Here is a 21,376-nt window from a genome sequence, read left to right as displayed (position 1 = left end):
CCCTACTACTATTAATAGAAATTGTAAGCCAGGAATCGAAATTCACTGCGAGCTAAGTAGATGTGAGAATGTTATAAATAAAATTCATATCCCATTGAAAATCCAGTGCAACAGTTTAAAATGACTTTCCTTTCAAACCACATTGGATACTCTCGATAGCATAGTTTTGTTATGTATGTTGTATTACAGTGTGCCTTCTTCTAGTACTACCTGACTTAGTTAGGCTTAGCTGACCTACACAGATAACATATTTTTATTGTGTGTATTGTATTACCATGTGCCTTCTTCTAGTACTACCTCAGTTAGTTAGGCTTGGCTGACCTACACAGATAACATATTTTTATTCTGTGTATTCTATTACAATGTGCCTTCTTCTGGTACTACCTCAGTTAGGCTTGGCTAACCTACCACAGATAACATATTTTTATTGTGTGTATTCTATTACAATGTGCCTTCTTCTAGTACTACCTCAGTTAGGCTTGGCTGACCTACCACAGATAACATATTTTTATTGTGTGTATTGTATTACAATGTGCCTTCTTCTAGTACTACCTCACTTAGTTAGGCTTGACTGACCTACACAGATAACATATATTTATTGTGTGTATTGTATTACAATGTGCCTTCTTCTAGTACTACCTCAGTTAGGCTTGGCTGACCTACACAGATAACATATTTTTATTGTGTGTATTATATTACAATGTGCCTTCTTCTAGTAACATCTCACTGAATTACGCTTGGTTCTTACCCACACTTAATAGCATATTGTTATATATTTGCCAAGAGCAGTTATAATAGTTGTTGAAACCCAAATAGTTGTCTTTCTTGCATCGCAGTTAATAGTAATTAATAGTAATAGTAATTAATGTACAAATGATCACATAATATAATTTACATTTCACTCAGTGAAACATTTTATGCCTAACTAGTTATACCATTGGTGAACTAAATACTTGTTTCATTGTTTTTGAAAGTAAGCACAAAGATATAAAATGGATTGTCTGTGCTCTATCCACCACGGGTATCGAAACCCAGTTTCTAGCGTTGTAAGTCTGCAGATATGCCGCTGTCCCACTAAGAGGCGAACATGCGCCAATATGCGTTTACCTTGCTCTTTATTCTATTCAACCAATGAAAAATCAAACTCAAATGATTTGTTTTTAATTTACGTAATAACACAACCATGGTCGCCTAACAGACAGCGAACAGATAGTTATCTTTCATGTTTGTTTAAATTAAATATTCCCCACTCTTTCAACGTCCGCTAAATAAAGAAATACATTCTATCTGTAATTAATTATACTAAAAATTCATAACACATGAAATACAATTTTGAAAATGTACTATGTACGTAAATAGTATTTTCTAGAGTTAAACTAGTTAAGACCAATCATTTAAGAGTTCCAATCTCAAAGAAAGCTATGAACAACTTTTACATGAATTACTTTTACGTTTTACGTATCTAGTACTTATCCATTACAGTTAACGTCTAGTTGTACTTGTTTCTAATACATCTAGTACTTATCCATTACAGTTAACGTTTAGTTGTACTTGTTTCTAATACATCTAGTACTTATCCATTACAGTTAACGTTTAGTTGTACTTGTTTCTAATACATCTAGTACTTATCCATTACAGTTAACGTCTAGTTGTACTTGTTTCTAATACGTCTAGTACTTATCCATTACAGTTAACGTCTAGTTGTACTTGTTTCTAATACATCTAGTACTTATCCATTACAGTTAACGTATAGTTGTACTTGTTTCTAATACATCTAGTACTTATCCATTACAGTTAATGTCTAGTTGTACTTATCCATTACAGTTAATGTCTAGTTGTACTTATCCATTACAGTTAACGTCTAGTTGTACTTATCCATTACAGTTAACGTCTAGCTGTACTTGTTTCTAATACATCTAGTACTTATCCATTACAGTTAACGCCTAGTTGTACTTGTTTCTAATACATCTAGTACTTATCCATTACAGTTAACGTCTAGTTGTACTTGTTTCTGATACATCTAGTGCTTATCCATTACAGTTAACGTCTAGCTGTACTTGTTTCTAATACATCTAGTACTAATACAGATAGCCCTGGTGTAGCTTGTTTCTGATACATCTAGTGCTTATCCATTACAGTTAACGTCTAGCTGTACTTGTTTCTAATACATCTAGTACTTATACAGATAGCCCTGGTGTAGCTTGTTTCTGATACATCTAGTGCTTATCCATTACAGTTAACGTCTTGTTGTACTTGTTTCTGATACATCTAGTACTTATCCATTACAGTTAACGTCTAGCTGTACTTGTTTCTAATACATCTAGTACTTATCCATTACAGTTAACGCCTAGTTGTACTTGTTTCTAATACATCTAGTACTTATCCATTACAGTTAACGTCTAGTTGTACTTGTTTCTAATACATCTAGTACTTATCCATTACAGTTAACGTCTAGTTGTACTTGTTTCTAATACATCTAGTACTTATCCATTACAGTTAACGTCTAGTTGTACTTGTTTCTAATACATCTAGTACTTATCCATTACAGTTAACGTCTAGTTGTACTTGTTTCTAATACATCTAGTACTTATCCATTACAGTTAACGTCTAGCTGTACTTGTTTCTAATACATCTAGTACTTATCCATCACAGTTAACGTCTAGTTGTACTTGTTTCTAATACATCTAGTACTTATCCATTACAGTTAACGTCTAGCTGTACTTGTTTCTAATACATCTAGTACTTATCCATTACAGTTAACGTCTAGTTGTACTTGTTTCTAATACATCTAGTACTTATCCATTACAGTTAACGTCTAGTTGTACTTGTTTCTAATACATCTAGTACTTATCCATTACAGTTAACGTCTAGTTGTACTTGTTTCTAATACATCTAGTACTTATCCATTACAGTTAACGTCTAGTTGTACTTGTTTCTAATACATCTAGTACTTATCCATTACAGTAACGTCTAGCTGTACTTGTTTCTAATACATCTAGTACTTATCCATTACAGTTAACGTCTAGCTGTACTTGTTTCTAATACATCTAGTACTTATCCATTACAGTTAACGTCTAGTTGTACTTGTTTCTAATACATCCAGTACTTATCCATTACAGTTAACGTCTAGCTGTACTTGTTTCTAATACATCTAGTACTTATCCATTACAGTTAACGTCTAGTTGTACTTGTTTCTAATACATCTAGTACTTATCCATTACAGTTAACGTCTAGTTGTACTTGTTTCTAATACATCTAGTACTTATCCATTACAGTTAACGTCTAGTTGTACTTGTTTCTAATACATCTAATACTTATCCATTACAGTTAACGTCTAGTTGTACTTGTTTCTAATACATCTAGTACTTATCCATTACAGTTAACGTCTAGCTGTACTTGTTTCTAATACATCTAGTACTTATCCATTACAGTTAACGTCTAGTTGTACTTGTTTCTAATACATCTAGTACTAATACAGATAGCCCTGGTGTAGCTTGTTTTTAATACATCTAGTACTTATCCATTACAGTTAACGTCTAGCTGTACTTGTTTCTAATACATCTAGTACTAATACAGATAGCCCTGGTGTAGCTTGTTTCTAATACATCTAGTACCAATACAGAGAGCCCTGGTGTAGCTTTGCGCGAAATTTAAACAAAGAAACAACCATATCTTCTTCCAGTGACTCAGACGTAAGTACGAATATTTAAAATGCTAAAAATCGAGTTTCAGCATCTTTGATGTTTAGAGCACAGACTGCCTACTGTATATTCTTGTGTGCAACATGAAATTCATCAATACCTTAAATATCATAAAGATATATAATTCCTACATTGTTGGTAGAGTGCCATCTCGTGCAAGAGCGTGATTTCATGTCGATACCAAGGCAAAAAAGCTTTTAAACAAAAGAACATTGTATTTGTTCTTTCTAGTTTTGTAACTTTTCCTGTGTTCAATGCTTGTAGAATTCTTTCTAATATTGTCAAATATAAATTAAGTCACTTATAAAATGATTACCCCTGTGTTTATTCTCGTTTTATGTAATCGGTTACAAGGTTAGGTTTGTTTTTTGACGCCTTCAAGTCATTGCAGTTCATACTTTTGTCAGTTTCTATGTAAAAAGTTTTTTTGTTTTTTATTTAAGGCTGAAACATGAAATAAAACTTTAACTTAATCCGTTAAGCCTCTGCCAAGCTAGAATTAGTCATCACGTTCTTGTGACGTCAGCGTGGTATACTTCAGCAGGGGTTTCCTTTTCATTCCTAATAAAGATGCATTGAATGAAATTGAACATTTGCAAGACAAGAGAGATTGAACTCGTTTGAAGTTGGAAAAAGTAAATGGTTAATCATAGTACAGACATTCCCGTTGTTCTAGAGAAAACCAACAATATTAACGTTATGTATTTTAGTTATTTTTGACTCCCGTTGTAAATTTACCCATCTATCTGTTTGTTGATTTGTTGATCTATTTATCTAAGCGTTGAATGTCTCTTCGACTTATCTTCTTATACAAAAGCATTTGAATGTATAGAACATTTCTTATAGCTGAGACGTTCGTTGATTGGATGTTTGTAAGCAAATAACCGCTCAGAAAAGATAAAAAAAACAAACAATTTTCCATTCAAATTAGTGACCATAAAAGGAAGTGCATGAAACTATACACGTCACCAGCTGTTTAATGTTTTACGTAGTAAAGAGTAATACGGCAATTATATCTACCTCAACAGTTCCAAGAAACCGAGTTTTACTAGATGGACTCTTAACAGTGAACCATTGATACTTAAACACTGGAGTCATTTTTGTATAGAGAATGTGAGTAGATAAGTTAAGGGAAATCATAAAAAATAAAACAAAGCAGTAAAAGAAAGGAAAGTGGAGAGAAATGCATTTATTATCAGCAACATACACATTTTATAGTCAAGAATTTATTAGTCTTAACTAAGGATCCTCCACGTTCGTTCTTCGTACACAACCGTATTAATAAACTTAACTAAGGATCCTCTACGTTCGTTCTTCGTACACAACCGTATTAATAAACTTAACTAAGGATCCTCTACGTTCGTTCTTCGTACACAACCGTAATAATAAACTTAACTAAGGATCTTCTACGTTCGTTCTTCGTACACAACCGTATTAATAAACTTCCCTGAGAACCTTCTGTAATGACCAAGATAAACGAAACTCCAATCACCTTAGTTATCGTTCAGGTGATGACGTAGTATGGAAATACTTTGTTATTCATGATGATATGATAGCCTTGACCTGTAAAACAAGGACAAGTAGAGGGTAAAATAATTTAATTAATACGTATAGTGTATTCAAGAAACGAAATACCATGATTTCGATAAATTTATTGATTAACAATTAAAAACATGTTCATATAGAGAGAAGGCCTTCTGTGGTGCCCATCATGTTCGGTAGTGAGATATGGTCTTGCCCACTAACAACAAACAATTACACCCCGTCCTCCACCCCTCAGCTAGGTCGTATGATAATAACTTGTAAATGGTTAGACTATTATAATTTCCTATTGAAAAAGCTGATATAAAAACATTAACTGTTGAGTTTCTAAGAATTACAAAGGCGTAACAATTCGTGTTTAAAACCTGTTAAAATACTGTCTTTGACGTCACGTCCACTGTAAAACAGTGTATTTCTTCATGTCTGCTAAGCTTTGAATTTGAAGAACTGTATGCCATTTTTTTTTGTTCCTTTGTTTTATAGTTTTAGTGTTTGTAGTTAAGCACACAGCTACACAATGGGGTAATCTGTATTGTGTCAACCACTGGTATCTAAACCAGGTTTTTAGCGTTATAAATCTGCTGGGTCACTAGGAGGGGATACACTGAGCTGTGTTTACCAAGAGGAATCGAACCTCAGATTTTAGCTATGTTGTTGTGTATATATTGGTTATAAAATTCTTCTATACGAAAACTATAAAAAATATATGTGTATATATTCCGCCCGGCATTACCAGGCAGTTAGAGGCGCTCGACTCATAATCTGAGGGTCGTGGGTTCGAATCTCCATCACACCAAATGTGCTCTCACTTTCAGCTGTGGGGACGTTGTTTTTCCGTCAATCCCACTATTACTGGGTAAAACGTAGCCCAAGAGTTTGGAGTGGATGGCGATGACTAGCTGCCTTCCCTCTGGTCTTATACTGCTAAAGTACGGACGGCTAGCGCAGATAGCCCTCGCGTATCTTTGCGCAAAATTTAGAAACAAACATGTCTGAAACTATTGGAAAATTTGAGCAAAATATAATCATGTTAACCTTATTTCATTTTTTATTCATTTTATCTATCTTCAGTTTATTTGTCCACATAACTAATTATGTGCCTTATTTCTTAACTTAATTGGCTGGACGTACTGTGTATTTAAACCCGAAGTTTCTGTTGTTTTTTTTTATTTCCTTAGGCTCTCCAATCACTTGTCACAACGAAGGAGAAGAAGTGGTTCTTCCACTAATTACTAAAAGTCCGTGCATAAAGTGTGAATGTAAGGTAAGGATAAATAAATCTATCGAAACCAAATTATAATTTATTTTATTTATCACGAAATTATTGAACTACCATCACATTCGTTACATTCGGAAAGTCTGCTTTTGTCCAACTGCAAACGTGAGCTGAGGTGTGTTACCTTCCTGGTTGATGCTAGATTAGGCTGTCTCTGTCGTCGTATAGATCTGTTATGACTAAATAACCAGTACGTTGCTCTTAGAAAGTAATGCTGGTCAGGTCGTTTAGAGCTTTAAGGTTAAATCAATTTTCTTCTGTCTGTTTTAATGAAAACGAGCCTTACAGTTTTGTTTTATAGTTCGATTTTAGTTCAGTCTGTTGAGTATGTCAGTGTGTTTGTCTTGCATCTGGTTTATGACCGTAGTTTTGTTAAATCTGAGCAAGTATGTTTTTGTTTTGTCAGCTAATACTCTGTGTGCTTTGTGAAATGTGTGTTCTGGTCGACAGTTCCACTGGTATACAGCGATCTTGTACTCTCTGGCCTTGTCATTCGAGTTTTGTGTTATAGCAGGATTTACGTCGGGTCTTTTGTTTTACGTGACTTGTAGTTTTTGAACCGTCTTGAAAACAGTATTTCTTGTTTTGTTTTTTCTTCAACCATGGGTGTAATTAGATACTTAGTTTCCTAAATGAAAGACGATATATCATTTAATTAATTAAATTCACTGGCACGTAACCCTTCATGTGAGATTAATTTGATAGCTCAATTAAAGTAAGTTTTCATTGACTATACATAAACTATTCCAAATCTTAAATTCAAAGTTCTACAGCTAAATCACTCTAAATTAAAGAAAAACAGACTTTAAATTTCATGGGTATGTTGTTTGTTTATTTAATAGAGTTTATTTTTTTCGGACATTTTTAGTTACAATGACAGAACACGAATCTTCGGTATGTAAACCAGCAGGTCACACCTCTCTTATAGTTAACAATTTAATATATGCTGCTAATTAAAGCCCGTAAAGAAGTGGGTAAGTGAAATCCAAAGTTTTATAAAATGAGTACATATTAACTTGTTTAAAAGAGTCATTTCGTGGCGAAAGACGGTATTCAGTATTTAGTATTGGAACCTTTACGGTGATACATAATCTCGTGTGTGGGACATGCTTGTGATCGTTGATGGGATCCCGGTTTGTTTCTCAGCAATCCCAACATTAAGCATTCTGGGTTTTCTAAGTTCATGAAGCACACATCATCGAGGAAGCTCCAGATGTTATATAGAGGGCTCATATCAAACCATTTTTGCATACTAGTTCATGACTTCTATATCCAAAATGGTCCTTCACTGATCTGGCAGAAAAATACCGGACAACAGAACAAATTAAATGGAATGTCGTATAGTTGAATCTAGAGTTTTGTGGACCATTAAATGTGCCTTCAAAAACAGAATAACATCTTTACTATCATTAATATAGAATCTTTTAATATCAGAACTGAACCGTGACCAAACAGCCATATTCACTGATGGTGCAGTAACTATTTCGTTACCTCTGGCTCTGCCATAGGATAATAATAGTATAATCCTAAAATCCATGGTTCAGACACCCCTTGGCGCCACTGCCACTTCCAGTGATCTTTCCTTATTTCTGTCAAGTCAAATACAGAACTTAAAATGGCTTTCTTCACCGTTAGCCAAATCCTTGAAGTCCACTTATCGTAGTTTGGCTATTGATAATTCCTCAGAGTGTCTTATTGAGTTTACGAGTAGTAAATCGTAGGTAACAGTCGTCAAGTGGTGTAATTTACTTTCCATGAGCTTGCACAGGCTATTTAATGTATAAAATGTGATATAATGGACTAACACTTATGGTATGTGTGTTTGGTTTCCAAAGTTTCAGTTCAAACAGTCTGTGTTGTTTTAAGAAATACAAAACTGATTTTAACCATCAGTTAATGCAAAAATTACCCCTTTTTTAATTCGTATAAATATTTGTGCAATTACCCATCCTCGTATCTCAACAAAGAGCCAGTTCTCCGTGGTTAAAATATTACGTACATCCACTATACACGTCTAGCGCCATGAATTTTAAAGTTAGAACTTCATATGTATAGGTTGGATATATCAGAAAAGTAAACATTTATTGTAGTTCCGTCTTTATGTTCTTTCACATGCTGTTTAATCTCGTTAGGTGAACGTAAAACAGCCCTCACAGTTGAAAGGGGGAGTATGTTTAGTGAAGGGATTCGAACCCGCGATCTGCAGATTGCGTGTCTAACGTCCTAGCCACCCAGGTCATGCCAAGTCTTCCACTAAGGCAGGATTGTTTTAAAACTTTTGCGCACAGCTAATCATCTATTCATAATACCCTATAGTTGTGATATACAAGAGAGAAGGCAGTTTATCAACAGTACCCATTGCTAACACTTGAGTTTATCCTGTCTTACCGAGTAATATCTTTTAATTGTCTTCTCTTATGGTGCACCCGTGGCCCCAAATTGCGAAGCATGTGTTTGTGACAACGGACTGAAAATCATTATTCCTTTGGATTTAAAGTCCAAGCGGACTAACCATTACATCATTCTACACCCGAAATCTCTTATAACGTAACCCAATCTTATAATTACATTTCTTCATTATTTAAAAAGTAAAGCCCTTTGTGTAAGTTACGTATAACGATGTGCTCTAAATAGTCCTCGTGTAAGTTACGTATAACGATGTGCTGTAAATAGTCCTCTTGTAAGTTACGTATAAAGATGTGCTCTAAATAGTCCTCGTGTAAGTTACGTATAACGATGTGCTCTAAATAGTCCTCGTGTAAGTTACGTATAACGATGTGCTCTAAATAGTCCTTGTGTAAGTTACGTATAACGATGCGCTGTAAATAGTCCTCTTGTAAGTTACGTATAACGATGTGCTCTAAATAGTCCTTGTGTAAGTTACGTATAACGATGTGCTGTAAATAGTCCTCTTGTAAGTTACGTATAAAGATGTGCTCTAAATAGTCCTTGTGTAAGTTACGTATAACGATGCGCTGTAAATAGTCCTCTTGTAAGTTACGTATAACGATGTGCTCTAAATAGTCCTTGTGTAAGTTACGTATAACGATGTGCTGTAAATAGTCCTCTTGTAAGTTACGTATAAAGATGTGCTCTAAATAGTCCTTGTGTAAGTTACGTATAACGATGTGCTCTAAATAGTCCTTGTGTAAGTTACGTATAACGATGCGCTCTAAATAGTCCTTGTGTAAGTTACGTATAACGATGTGCTCTAAATAGTCCTCTTTTTAATTTTACCTTTTTAAATAGCCAACCTCCTATTATTTGCTGTAAAAATGTTGTAACTTTTAAGCGATCCAATAGTATTAAAATTTGTGATAAAAATTATGCAAACTGCAGAGGTTTTATTTTTCTTGAACCACACTCCTTAAGTAGTTGGTCCATTTCGAATTTAAAATCAGTCGTGTGTAAAGTAGCGGTTAAGGTCTGTTCTTTAATCACTACGTAAAAGGCTTTTCGTCCAATATTACAATTAGTCATGGCTGGATGAAGAGACACGATTTTGGTTTTAAGAGAAATGTAGGAAAATATTTCGTAGTTTAAGTGCTTTTAAACATGTGTCTTAAGCCTACTGGTATCTACTATTTGATGCACTATTGAAATCGTAAATGTACCATGTTTCGTACTGTTTATTATCAGAAATATAATACTCTAACTAATACTAAATATTATAAAATAATAGACCCGAAGGAAAAGTGTGGTCAGTTTAGTGTCTTTATTGAAACAATACTTCTTTAAATACAGGATTTCTAGAATAAACACAAAATAATTCTAATTACAGACATCGAAATCTCTAAATCCACTTGTTTTAGGCCTAACATAAGTTAAGCCTTTATTGAATACGTCCTATTATCGATAAAGAGATAAATTAACGTTCTAACTTGTGCACATTTTTTTAATTTTAGATTAGTTATGGTTAAACTTTACTTTATTTAATACTATCAATAAATAAACTTACAAAGTTATTATTCAACTTAATATAAGACCTTTTTAAAACCGTTTCAAAGTTTTTAATATTTTGTTAGACAGAATGTCTACTAGAGTATTTACATCCGTATTTACAAGTATTGTGACCCACAGAAGAATACTTTTTACACATACTTACAAGTGATTTCCTTTACAGAGTAGCACTTGGGAAAGGTATTTACTAGTGGTGTCCCCTACAGAGTAAGTACTTGGTATAGATATTTACTGGTGGTGTTATATACAGAGTAGCACTTGTTTCGGATATTTACAAGTGGTGTTCTCTACAGAGTAGCACTTGGTATAGGTATTTATTGGTGGTGTTATATACAGAGTAGCACTTGTTACGGATACTTACAAGTGGTGTTCTCTACAGAGTACCACTTGATATAGGTGTTTACTAGTGGTATTCTATACAGAGTAGTACTTGGTATAGATATTTACTAAGGTGTCCCCTACAGAGTACCACTTGATATAGGTGTTTACTAGTGGTATTCTATACAGAGTAGTACTTGGTATAGATATTTACTAAGGTGTCCCCTACAGAGTAGTACTTGGTATAGGTATATACTGTGGTGTCTCATACAGAGTGGCACTTGGTATAGATAATACTAGTGGTGTTCTGTGCAGAGTAGCACTTGTTGCAGATACTAACTAGTGGTGTCCCCTACAAGACAGTGAGCCAACTACATTATTACAGATGTTACAGTTCAAAGAACACAAGCGTTGCTGAGCTACCACTGACCAACTCTGCTATAACATATTTTATGTTCCTTCCATGCTTCGTATTTGCTGTTGGATTGTTTGGACAATCCTGATGTAGACGCGAAGGAGTATGACTTCAAGGTGGAAGATGGACTTCCTGTATAAAATAGGTGCAAGTAGGTAATGTCAGATGATATACGTGAGAACACAACATGGAGGAAGTGTGCCACTCACAAGTGCTTGTGTCTTGATAAAGGTATACCATTTGCTGCAAATGTGTAGAAGATTCCAATAAGATGGAACTGTTTACAAAATTACTAGTGTTGTTTTAAGGTATCTGGGACAAAACTACCACAAAAACGACTCCTTCGTTATTGTTCAATGTTATGATATGCTCTGTACTATACTGACGTTGTGGTACTTGGATACAATTACGGGATATGGCATATTTTTCCACGACATGCATATGGTTTACTTACTGCTTAAACTTTGTTGTGAAGGAAACAGGTCAAATTCAAGACATCTAACGTTATAAAGTGTGATAAATTTTAGTCAGAGATAAATCTTTTTAAACACTTTTGTGGTTGAATGATACTATTTTATTTTGATGTGCAGTGCTTTGTTAATATATCTTCAAATATCTGAACTAATTCATTGTCGGACATTCCCCTGTTATACATCTTTGTTATACATCAAATACCTTCTCATTATTATGAGTATTCAAAACGTCTTTCGAAGCTCAGAACTAATTGCTGTATATACAACAGAAATGAATTTCTTGATCATCAACCACCTATACCTTAACATAAAACTCATTTTGCTATCTGCTATACAACATGAGATATGGTTATCTACCCCTTGCGGCGACCATCTTGGCTGCCATCTCGAACACCTCAAATGATTCACGACAGGTTTTGTTGTTAATGTCGTCAGTGGTTTACTTAACCCTAAAACTTGTATCTGGAAGCCCAAATCGTTGTTCTATCTGCTGTAGAACACATGTTATCTTTATTTACTTCTAACGGAAGCTATCTTGAATCTCTCCCTTGTTTCAGGTCTCTAAAATGTTTACCCTAGATTGTTAAGAATTTCTCACAATACCTTTATGAAACACAAACAGCGATCCTCCGGGTATAAAAATGTCCACACCCACAGCCAATAGACTAGTTGGCCCTTATTGCAAACTGTATTATTATTATTTATTCAACTTGCTCATATATAATATATGTATAAAATGCTAAAAACCTACAGGTCAGTATATCTTTTTTCAACGTGATAAAACAAACCAACATTCTGTTTTGTTTTCTCAGTTAACAGCTTTAGTTGGCGTGCAGAAGACGTGCACTTCTAACAGAAAAAATCCTGCATCACAACACCAGTTCCTCCTCCCATTTTGTTTCTTAATCTTTAATTCTTACAGCACAACACCAGTTCCACCTCCAATTTTGTTTTTCCAGCACACCACCAGTTCCACCTCCCATTTTGTTTGTTAATCTTTAATTCTTCCAGCACACCACCAGTTCCTCTTCCCATTTTGTTTGTTAATCTTTAATTCTTCCAGCACAACACCAGTTCCACCTCCAATTTTCTTTGTTCCAGCACACCACCAGTTCCACCTCCCATTTTGTTTGTTAATCTTTAATTCTTCCAGCACACCACCAGTTCCTCCTCCCATTTTGTTTGTTAATCTTTAATTCTTCCAGCACAACACCAGTTCCACCTCCAATTTTGTTTGTTCCAGCACACCACCAGTTCCACCTCCCATTTTGTTTGTTAATCTTTAATTCTTCCAGCACAACACCAGTTCCACCTCCAATTTTGTTTGTTCCAGCACACCACCAGTTCCACCTCCCATTTTGTTTGTTAATCTTTAATTCTTCCAGCACAACACCAGTTCCTCCTCCCATTTACTTTGTTAATCTTTAATTCTTCCAGCACAACACCAGTTCCACCTCCCATTTTGTTTGTTCCAGCACACCACCAGTTCCTCCTCCCATTTTCTTTGTTAATCTTTAATTCTTCCAGCACACCACCAGTTCCTCCTCCCATTTTGTTTGTTAATCTTTAATTCTTCCAGCACAACACCAGTTCCTCCTCCCATTTTGTTTGTTAATCTTTAATTCTTCCAGCACACCACCAGTTCTACCTCCCATTTTGTTTGTTAATCTTTAATTCTTCCAGCACAACACCAGTTCCACCTCCAATTTTGTTTGTTCCAGCACACCACCAGTTCCACCTCCCATTTTGTTTGTAAATCTTTAATTCTTCCAGCACACCACCAGTTCCTCCTCCCATTTTGTTTGTTAATCGTTAATTCTTCCAGCACAACACCAGTTCCACCTCCAATTTTGTTTGTTCCAGCACACCACCAGTTCCACCTCCCATTTTGTTTGTTAATCTTTAATTCTTCCAGCACAACACCAGTTCCTCCTCCCATTTACTTTGTTAATCTTTAATTCTTCCAGCACAACACCAGTTCCACCTCCCATTTTGTTTGTTCCAGCACACCACCAGTTTTACCTCCCATTTTGTTTGTTAATCTTTAATTCTTCCAGCACACCACCAGTTCCTCCTCCCATTTTCTTTGTTAATCTTTAATTCTTCCAGCACAATACCAGTTCCTCCTCCCATTTACTTTGTTAATCTTTAATTCTTCCAGCACACCACCAGTTCCTCCTCCCATTTTCTTTGTTAATCTTTAATTCTTCCAGCACAATACCAGTTCCTCCTCCAGTTTTTCATTTTGTTTGTTAATCTTTAATTCTTCCAGCACACCACCAGTTCCTCCTCCCATTTTGTTTGTTAATCTTTAATTCTTCCAGCACAACACCAGTTCCACCTCCCATTTTGTTTGTTAATCTTTAATTCTTCCAGCACACCACCAGTTCCACCTCCCATTTTGTTTGTTAATCTTTAATTCTTCCAGCACACCACCAGTTCCACCTCCCATTTTGTTTGTTAATCTTTAATTCTTCCAGCACACCATCAGTTCCTCTTCACATTTTGTTTGTTAATCTTTAATTCTTCCAGCACACCACCAGTTCCACCTCCCATTTTGTTTGTTAATCTTTAATTCTTCCAGCACACCACCAGTTCCACCTCCCATTTTGTTTGTTAATCTTTAATTCTTCCAGCACACCACCAGTTCCTCCTCCCATTTTCTTTGTTAATCTTTAATTCTTCCAGCACAATACCAGTTCCTCCTCCCATTTACTTTGTTAATCTTTAATTCTTCCAGCACACCACCAGTTCCTCCTCCCATTTTGTTTGTTAATCTTTAATTCTTCCAGCACACCACCAGTTCTACCTCCCATTTTGTTTGTTAATCTTTAATTCTTCCAGCACAACACCAGTTCCACCTCCAATTTTGTTTGTTCCAGCACACCACAAGTTCCACCTCCCATTTTGTTTGTTAATCTTTAATTCTTCCAGCACACCACCAGTTCCTCCTCCCATTTTCTTTGTTAATCTTTAATTCTTCCAGCACAATACCAGTTCCTCCTCCCATTTACTTTGTTAATCTTTAATTCTTCCAGCACAACACCAGTTCCACCTCCAATTTTGTTTGTTCCAGCACACCACAAGTTCCACCTCCCATTTTGTTTGTTAATCTTTAATTCTTCCAGCACACCACCAGTTCCTCCTCCCATTTTCTTTGTTAATCTTTAATTCTTCCAGCACACCACCAGTTCCTCCTCCCATTTTCTTTGTTAATCTTTAATTCTTCCAGCACAACACCAGTTCCTCCTCCCATTTAGTTTGTTCCAGCACACCACCAGTTCCTCCTCCCATTTTCTTTGTTAATCTTGCCTGTCACTTTTAAGTTACAGAAAAATATTGAAAAACAAAACAACCAAGAGACTGTCGTTCAACAAGACCAATTAACTCATCAAAACTTCATAGACTACAGAATAACAAGATCATTGACATCATCAAAACTCTCCATAGACTAAAGTACAAGAAGATCATTGACATCATCAAAACTCTCCATAGACTAAAGTACAACAAGATCATTGACATCATCAAAACTCTCTATAGACTACAGAAAAACAAGATCATTGACATAATCAAAACTCTCCATAGACTACAGTATAACAGGATCATTGACATCATCAAAACTCTCCATAGACTACAGTACAACAAGATCATTGACATCATCAAAACTCTCCATAGACTACAGTATAACAAGATCATTGACATCATCAAAACTCTCCATAGACTACAGTATAACAAGATCATTGACATCATCAAAACTCTCCATAGACTACAGTATAACAATCTCATTGATATTATCAAAACTCTTCATAGACTACAGTATGACAAAATCATTGACATCATCAAAACTCTCCATAGACTACAGTATAACAAGATCATTGACATCATCAAAACTCTCCATAGACTACAGTATAACAAGATCATTGACATCATCAAAACTCTCCATAGACTACAGTATAACAATCTCATTGATATTATCAAAACTCTCTATAGACTACAGTATAACAAAATCATTGACATCATCAGATCTCCTTCATAGACAACAGTATATCAGTATCATTAACTTTATACAAAATATCCATAAACAACCGTTTAATAACACGCATCGCACTCAAATGGTCAATTAGAGTTTGTTTTCCGTGATTTAAACGTGTCATATTGTATATCGTACAAACAGAATCATGGCTCTAGTGCTGGCTAGAACAAGGTGATGTTTATTGACAATTCTCAATGATCTTTCTTTACTGGTTCATTTCAGTAACAGTTTACAGGCATGCTATGGTGGCAGTTATAGATAAACAGCTTCGTGGGCTTGGGAAGTCGTATCTGCTCCAGGTACCTGCTACATTTGGAAACGTAGTCTCTAGTGAGAGTTACAGTGCTACATATGTATTTGGCACATTTCAAAAAGTAGTGCTAAGTGAGAATTATAGTGCTGTGGAAGTATGTGCTACATTTAAAAAAAGTCCTTAGTGTGAGTTACAGTGCTGTACATGTACCTGCTATATTTAACAAAATAGACCCCAGCAATAATTACAGCGCTATACAGATAACCTGCCAAAAATTTAAAAAAGTAACCCCTTGTTAAGTTACTGTTCTACACAGAGAAATTGTCACATCTTGAAAAGTATTATTATTTTGTAAAACAGGGAACCTGCTACATTTTAAAATTAGCGTCTACAGTAAGCTAAAATTTCTGCTACATCTGAAAATTTAATTCCCGGTGTGATGTACAGTGCGGCCTGGCATGGCCTAGCGCGTAGGGCGTGCGACTCGTAATCCGAGGGTCGCGGGTTCGCGCCCCCGTCGCGCTAAACATGCTCGCCCTCCCAGCCGTGGGGGTGTATAATGTGACGGTCAATCCCACTATTCGTTGGTAAAAGAGTAGCCCAAGAGTTGGCGGTGGGTGGTGATGACTAGCTGCCTTCCCTCTAGTCTTACACTGCTAAATTAGGGACGGCTAGCACAGATAGCCCTCGAGTAGCTTTGTGCGAAATTCCAAAACAAACAAACAAACAAACGATGTACAGTGCTCTACAGAGAATCAGTAAGAACTAGCGGTGGTTATAGGCACTTGCCATATCTCAGTGAGTGGACGTCACTCAAGTTTATCGTTTTAAATACAAGTATTTTAACTCATCTAGGTGTGTCCATATTTCTTGAATTATGAAATAATTAATTGTACATCTTTGGTCTGTCAGTAATTCAATAGAACTTATTCTGTTTTGTCGAATTTTATCAGTTCTCAGAAAACAGTTTGGAACGATTTACATACGCGATACAATGCTATTTAAGACAACTTTTACAAATTCGTTGGAAATTATCATTCCAATTATAAACTGAAACGAACGGAAGTGAAACTTTCTGCGACACTATGAAACGTCGTGATAATTTTAATTAATATCTATTTTAATACATGTTTACGTTGCAGTGTCAGGTCTACTGTTTAGTTAGAACGAGAGGACATAGTTAAACGGTAAAAGGCATGACTCACTTGCAGTCAATATTACAAACAGGTGACTCATTCTTTACCTACTAATAACTTTACATTGTTAATCGTATGCCATAAAAAGGCTTTGTTTCTCCTGGCGTGTATATCACATGGGAGACCTTCGTCGTAGTGTGTGTTAGCTGGACTTACTACATTATTACTTAAAAATGTAATAATAGTGTGTGTGTGTTAGCTGGACTTACTACATTATTACATATAAATGTAATAATAGTGTGTGTGTGTTAACTGGACTCACTACATTATTACATACAAATGTAATAATAGTGTGTGTGTGTTAGCTGGACTCACTACATTATTACATATAAATGTAATAATAGTGTGTGTGTGTTAGCTGGACTCACTACATTATTACATATAAATGTAATAATAGTGTGTGTGTTAGCTGGACTTACTACATTATTACATGTATATGTAATAATAGTGTGTGTGTGTGTTAGCTGGACTTACTACATTATTACATGTATATGTAATAATAGTGTATGTGTGTGTTAGCTGGACTTACTACATTATTACATATAAATGTATATTTACTCAGTTAACCTAGACTCCGACCTTTCTACAGTCAATTACATGCGTGCTGTGTGAGGAATTGATAGCCCATGGCTATACAACAGAAGAAAATATATGTTTGTTTATCTTGTTCAAATATCTTTAAAGCTGAATACATTTAGAAACCTGTATTATTAACAGTGGACACTCCTAACTTTTATTTTGTTAGCCCTGAATGACTGAAATAACTTGTATTAGCAGCACATTAAAGTGAAACAAATATTACATTATCAAAAACACGGCCCGGTATGGTGAGGCTATTAGCAGCACATTAAAGTGAAACATATACTACACTATCAAAAACACGGCCCGGTATGGTGAGGCTATCAGCAGCACATTAAAGTGAAACATATACTACACTATCAAAAACACGGCCCGGTATGGTGAGGCTATCAGCAGCACATTAAAGTGAAACATATACTACACTATCAAAAACACGGCCCGGTATGGTGAGGCTATTAGCAGCACATTAAAGTGAAACATATGCTACACTATCAAAAACACGGCCCGGTATGGTGAGGATATTAGCAGCACATTAAAGTGAAACACATGCTACACTATCAAAAACACGGCCCGGTATGGTGAGGATATTAGCAGCACATTAAAGTGAAACATATACTACACTATCAAAAACACGGCCCGGTATGGTGAGGCTATCAGCAGCACATTAAAGTGAAACATATACTATACTATCAAAAACACGGCTCGGTATGGTGAGGCTATTAGCAGCACATTAAAGTGAAACATATACTACACTATCAAAAACACGGCCCGGTATGGTGAAGCTATTAGCAGCACATTAAAGTGAAACATATACTACACTATCAAAAACACGGCCCGGTATGGTGAGGCTATCAGCAGCACATTAAAGTGAAACATATACTACACTATCAAAAACACGGCCCGGTATGGTGAGGCTATTAGCAGCACATTAAAGTGAAACATATGCTACACTATCAAAAACACGGCCCGGTATGGTGAGGATATTAGCAGCACATTAAAGTGAAACACATGCTACACTATCAAAAACACGGCCCGGTATGGTGAGGATATTAGCAGCACATTAAAGTGAAACATATACTACACTATCAAAAACACGGCCCGGTATGGTGAGGCTATTAGCAGCACATTAAAGTGAAACATATGCTACACTATCAAAAACACGGCCCGGTATGGTGAGGCTATTAGCAGCACATTAAAGTGAAACATATACTACACTATCAAAAACACGGCCCGGTATGGTGAGGCTATTAGCAGCACATTAAAGTGAAACATATACTACACTATCAAAAACACGGCCCGGTATGGTGAGGTGGTTAAAGCAGTCGGCTCGTAATACGAGGGTCGCGGGTTCGAATCCCCATCATACGAAACATGTTCGCCCTTTCAGCCGTGGGGGTGTTGTAATGTGACTATTCGTTGGTAAAAAGGTAGCCCAAGCGTTGGCGGTAGGTGGTGATGATTAGCTCACTTCCTACACTTCTAAATTAGGGACGACCAGCGCAGATAGCCCTCGTGCAGCTTTGCGCGAAATCCTAAACAAAAAATAAAGAAAATACAAACTTTCTTTTACGGTAACGTACAACCGACATCTACCAGTTAACCTTGACTAATCAAAATATTCTTCATTTAATTCTCCTTGTAACTGCTGAAGGGAAGAAATTCCAAGTAATATTTGTAGTTCAATAAGTTACGAGTTAGTTGAGTATTAAAAATGCATATATTAAGATGGGCGAAAAGTGTATTCGATATGAGAATTTTGTAGACTTCCGCATGTGTGTAGTTCTTGTATTATTACGTTTACAAATTTATCTCATATGGTTTTGTCGTGATGCCTTCATCTGTTCTCTTTATTTACTGTTTTCTAGGCTTTACCCTCTCAAGTCTTTAATTATTCTTTCAAATTTCTATCTCTGCCGTGTTTTAAATATTTTACGGATTTATATTCTAGTGCGTGAATTTCAAACCTGTCCTAATTAAAGCCCCCCGCTAGTACAGCGGTATGTCTTCGGATTTACAACGCTAAAATCAGGGGTTCGATTCCCCGCGGTGGGCTGAGCAGATAGCCCTTTGTGGCTTTGCTATACGAAAAAACACACACACACAGTCCTAATTAAGACCTCATTCACATTTTTTTAGTGAGTGTGCGCTCTAAAACTAATTTAAATCGTCAACAGTATTTCATGGCTATTTTCTGGTATTCACCTTCTGAAACTTTAATTTCAAACCTGTCCTCACAACTACCTCGTGAATATATTGTTGTCTTCATTTCAAAGCTTTAACTTAAAACCTACCTTCACTGCTGTCCATCAGAAAAGTTGCCCGGGGAAATCATGTACACATGGGCCCCCATAATATTAGCTAACTATAAAACGTATATTTCTGAGCCTTTTTCATAGCAGTGTTCTAAATATACTCTGAAAAGTCAATTTGTACGGGTTCTCTGATGATCCGGGGATTAATGTATCGTTATCTTCTTATCGACGGTCCTGGTTCTGCTCATGATGTAAATGTAGACCTTCCATCCGGAATTTTCAGTCTGATATTTAGAGAAACTGTTCATTTTAAGAATTACGTTTCCGTAAAGAGGGTTTGTGTCCCAAAAATATAACAACAAAATTATTTAGCTTTAGTCATTGTTATCGTAATATTTTGTTAGTTTGTTTTTAATGTACTACTTTCTTTCATTGTTATCGTAATATTTTGTTAGTTTGTTTTTAATGCACTACTTTCTTTCATTGTTATCGTAATATTTTGTTAGTTTGTTTTTAATGTACTACTTTCTTTCATTGTTATCGTAATATTTTGTTAGTTTGTTTTTAATGTACTACTTTCTTTCATTGTTATCGTAATATTTTGTTAGTTTGTTTTTAATGCACTACTTTTTTTCATTGTTATCGTAATATTTTGTTAGTTTGTTTTTAATGCACTACTTTCATTGTTATCGTAATATTTTCTTAGTTTATTTTAAATGCACTACTTTCTTTCATAGTTATCGTAATATTTTGTTAGTTTATTTTAAATGCACTACTTTCTTTCATTGTTATCGTAATATTTTGTTAGTTTATTTTAAATGCACTACTTTCTTTCATTGTTATCGTAATATTTTGCTAGTTTATTTTAAATGCACTACTTTCTTTCATTGTTATTGTAATATTTTGTTAGTTTATTTTAAATGTACTACTTTCTTTCATTGTTATCGTAATATTTTTTGTTCCCTTTATTTTTCTTCTATTTTATTCCAGCTTTTTATTTTTGACTTACAACGCAATCTTGTTTCAGTACTGTTCTTTCGTCACTTTGTAATATATTTTGTTTTTCTCCTTAATTTGTTTGGAATGAAGCACAAACCTACACAACGAACTATCTGAGATCTGCTCACCACGGTGTGAGTCAGCAATCATTCTGCTGTGCCATTAGATTTTTTTTCTCACTGTTTTTGCTGCTTCTTGGTTAATATTTTCGTACATTTGTTTTTATCCTATGCTACTATTTCATCCGTTGTTTTAACTGGTTGTATTATTTAGAATTTAGTTTCATTTCAATGTTATTATTTCATCTTTGTTTAGGCCTGGCATGGTCGCGGGTTCGAATCCCCGTTACACCAAACATGATCGCTCTTCTAGCCGCGGG

General features: G+C 35.4%; 1 protein-coding gene across 1 annotated transcript in view; it reads left to right on the top strand.

Annotated features, from left to right (window-relative positions):
- The window catches only part of LOC143239797 (BMP-binding endothelial regulator protein-like), a 104,298-nt gene that overhangs the window by 34,324 nt on the left and 48,598 nt on the right, over positions 1-21,376 (top strand). Inside the window, exon 2 of the mRNA XM_076481348.1 lies at positions 6,422-6,507. Within this exon, the coding sequence (XP_076337463.1) occupies positions 6,422-6,507 (86 nt within the window). The remainder of the gene's footprint in view (positions 1-6,421; positions 6,508-21,376) is intronic.

The sequence above is a fragment of the Tachypleus tridentatus genome, chromosome 1, assembly GCF_004210375.1.
Source record: "Tachypleus tridentatus isolate NWPU-2018 chromosome 1, ASM421037v1, whole genome shotgun sequence".
Classification (NCBI taxonomy): Eukaryota; Metazoa; Arthropoda; class Merostomata; order Xiphosura; family Limulidae; genus Tachypleus; species Tachypleus tridentatus.
The sequence above is the reverse complement of the archived record's forward strand: the minus strand, read 5'-3'. Positions and strand labels throughout refer to the sequence as shown.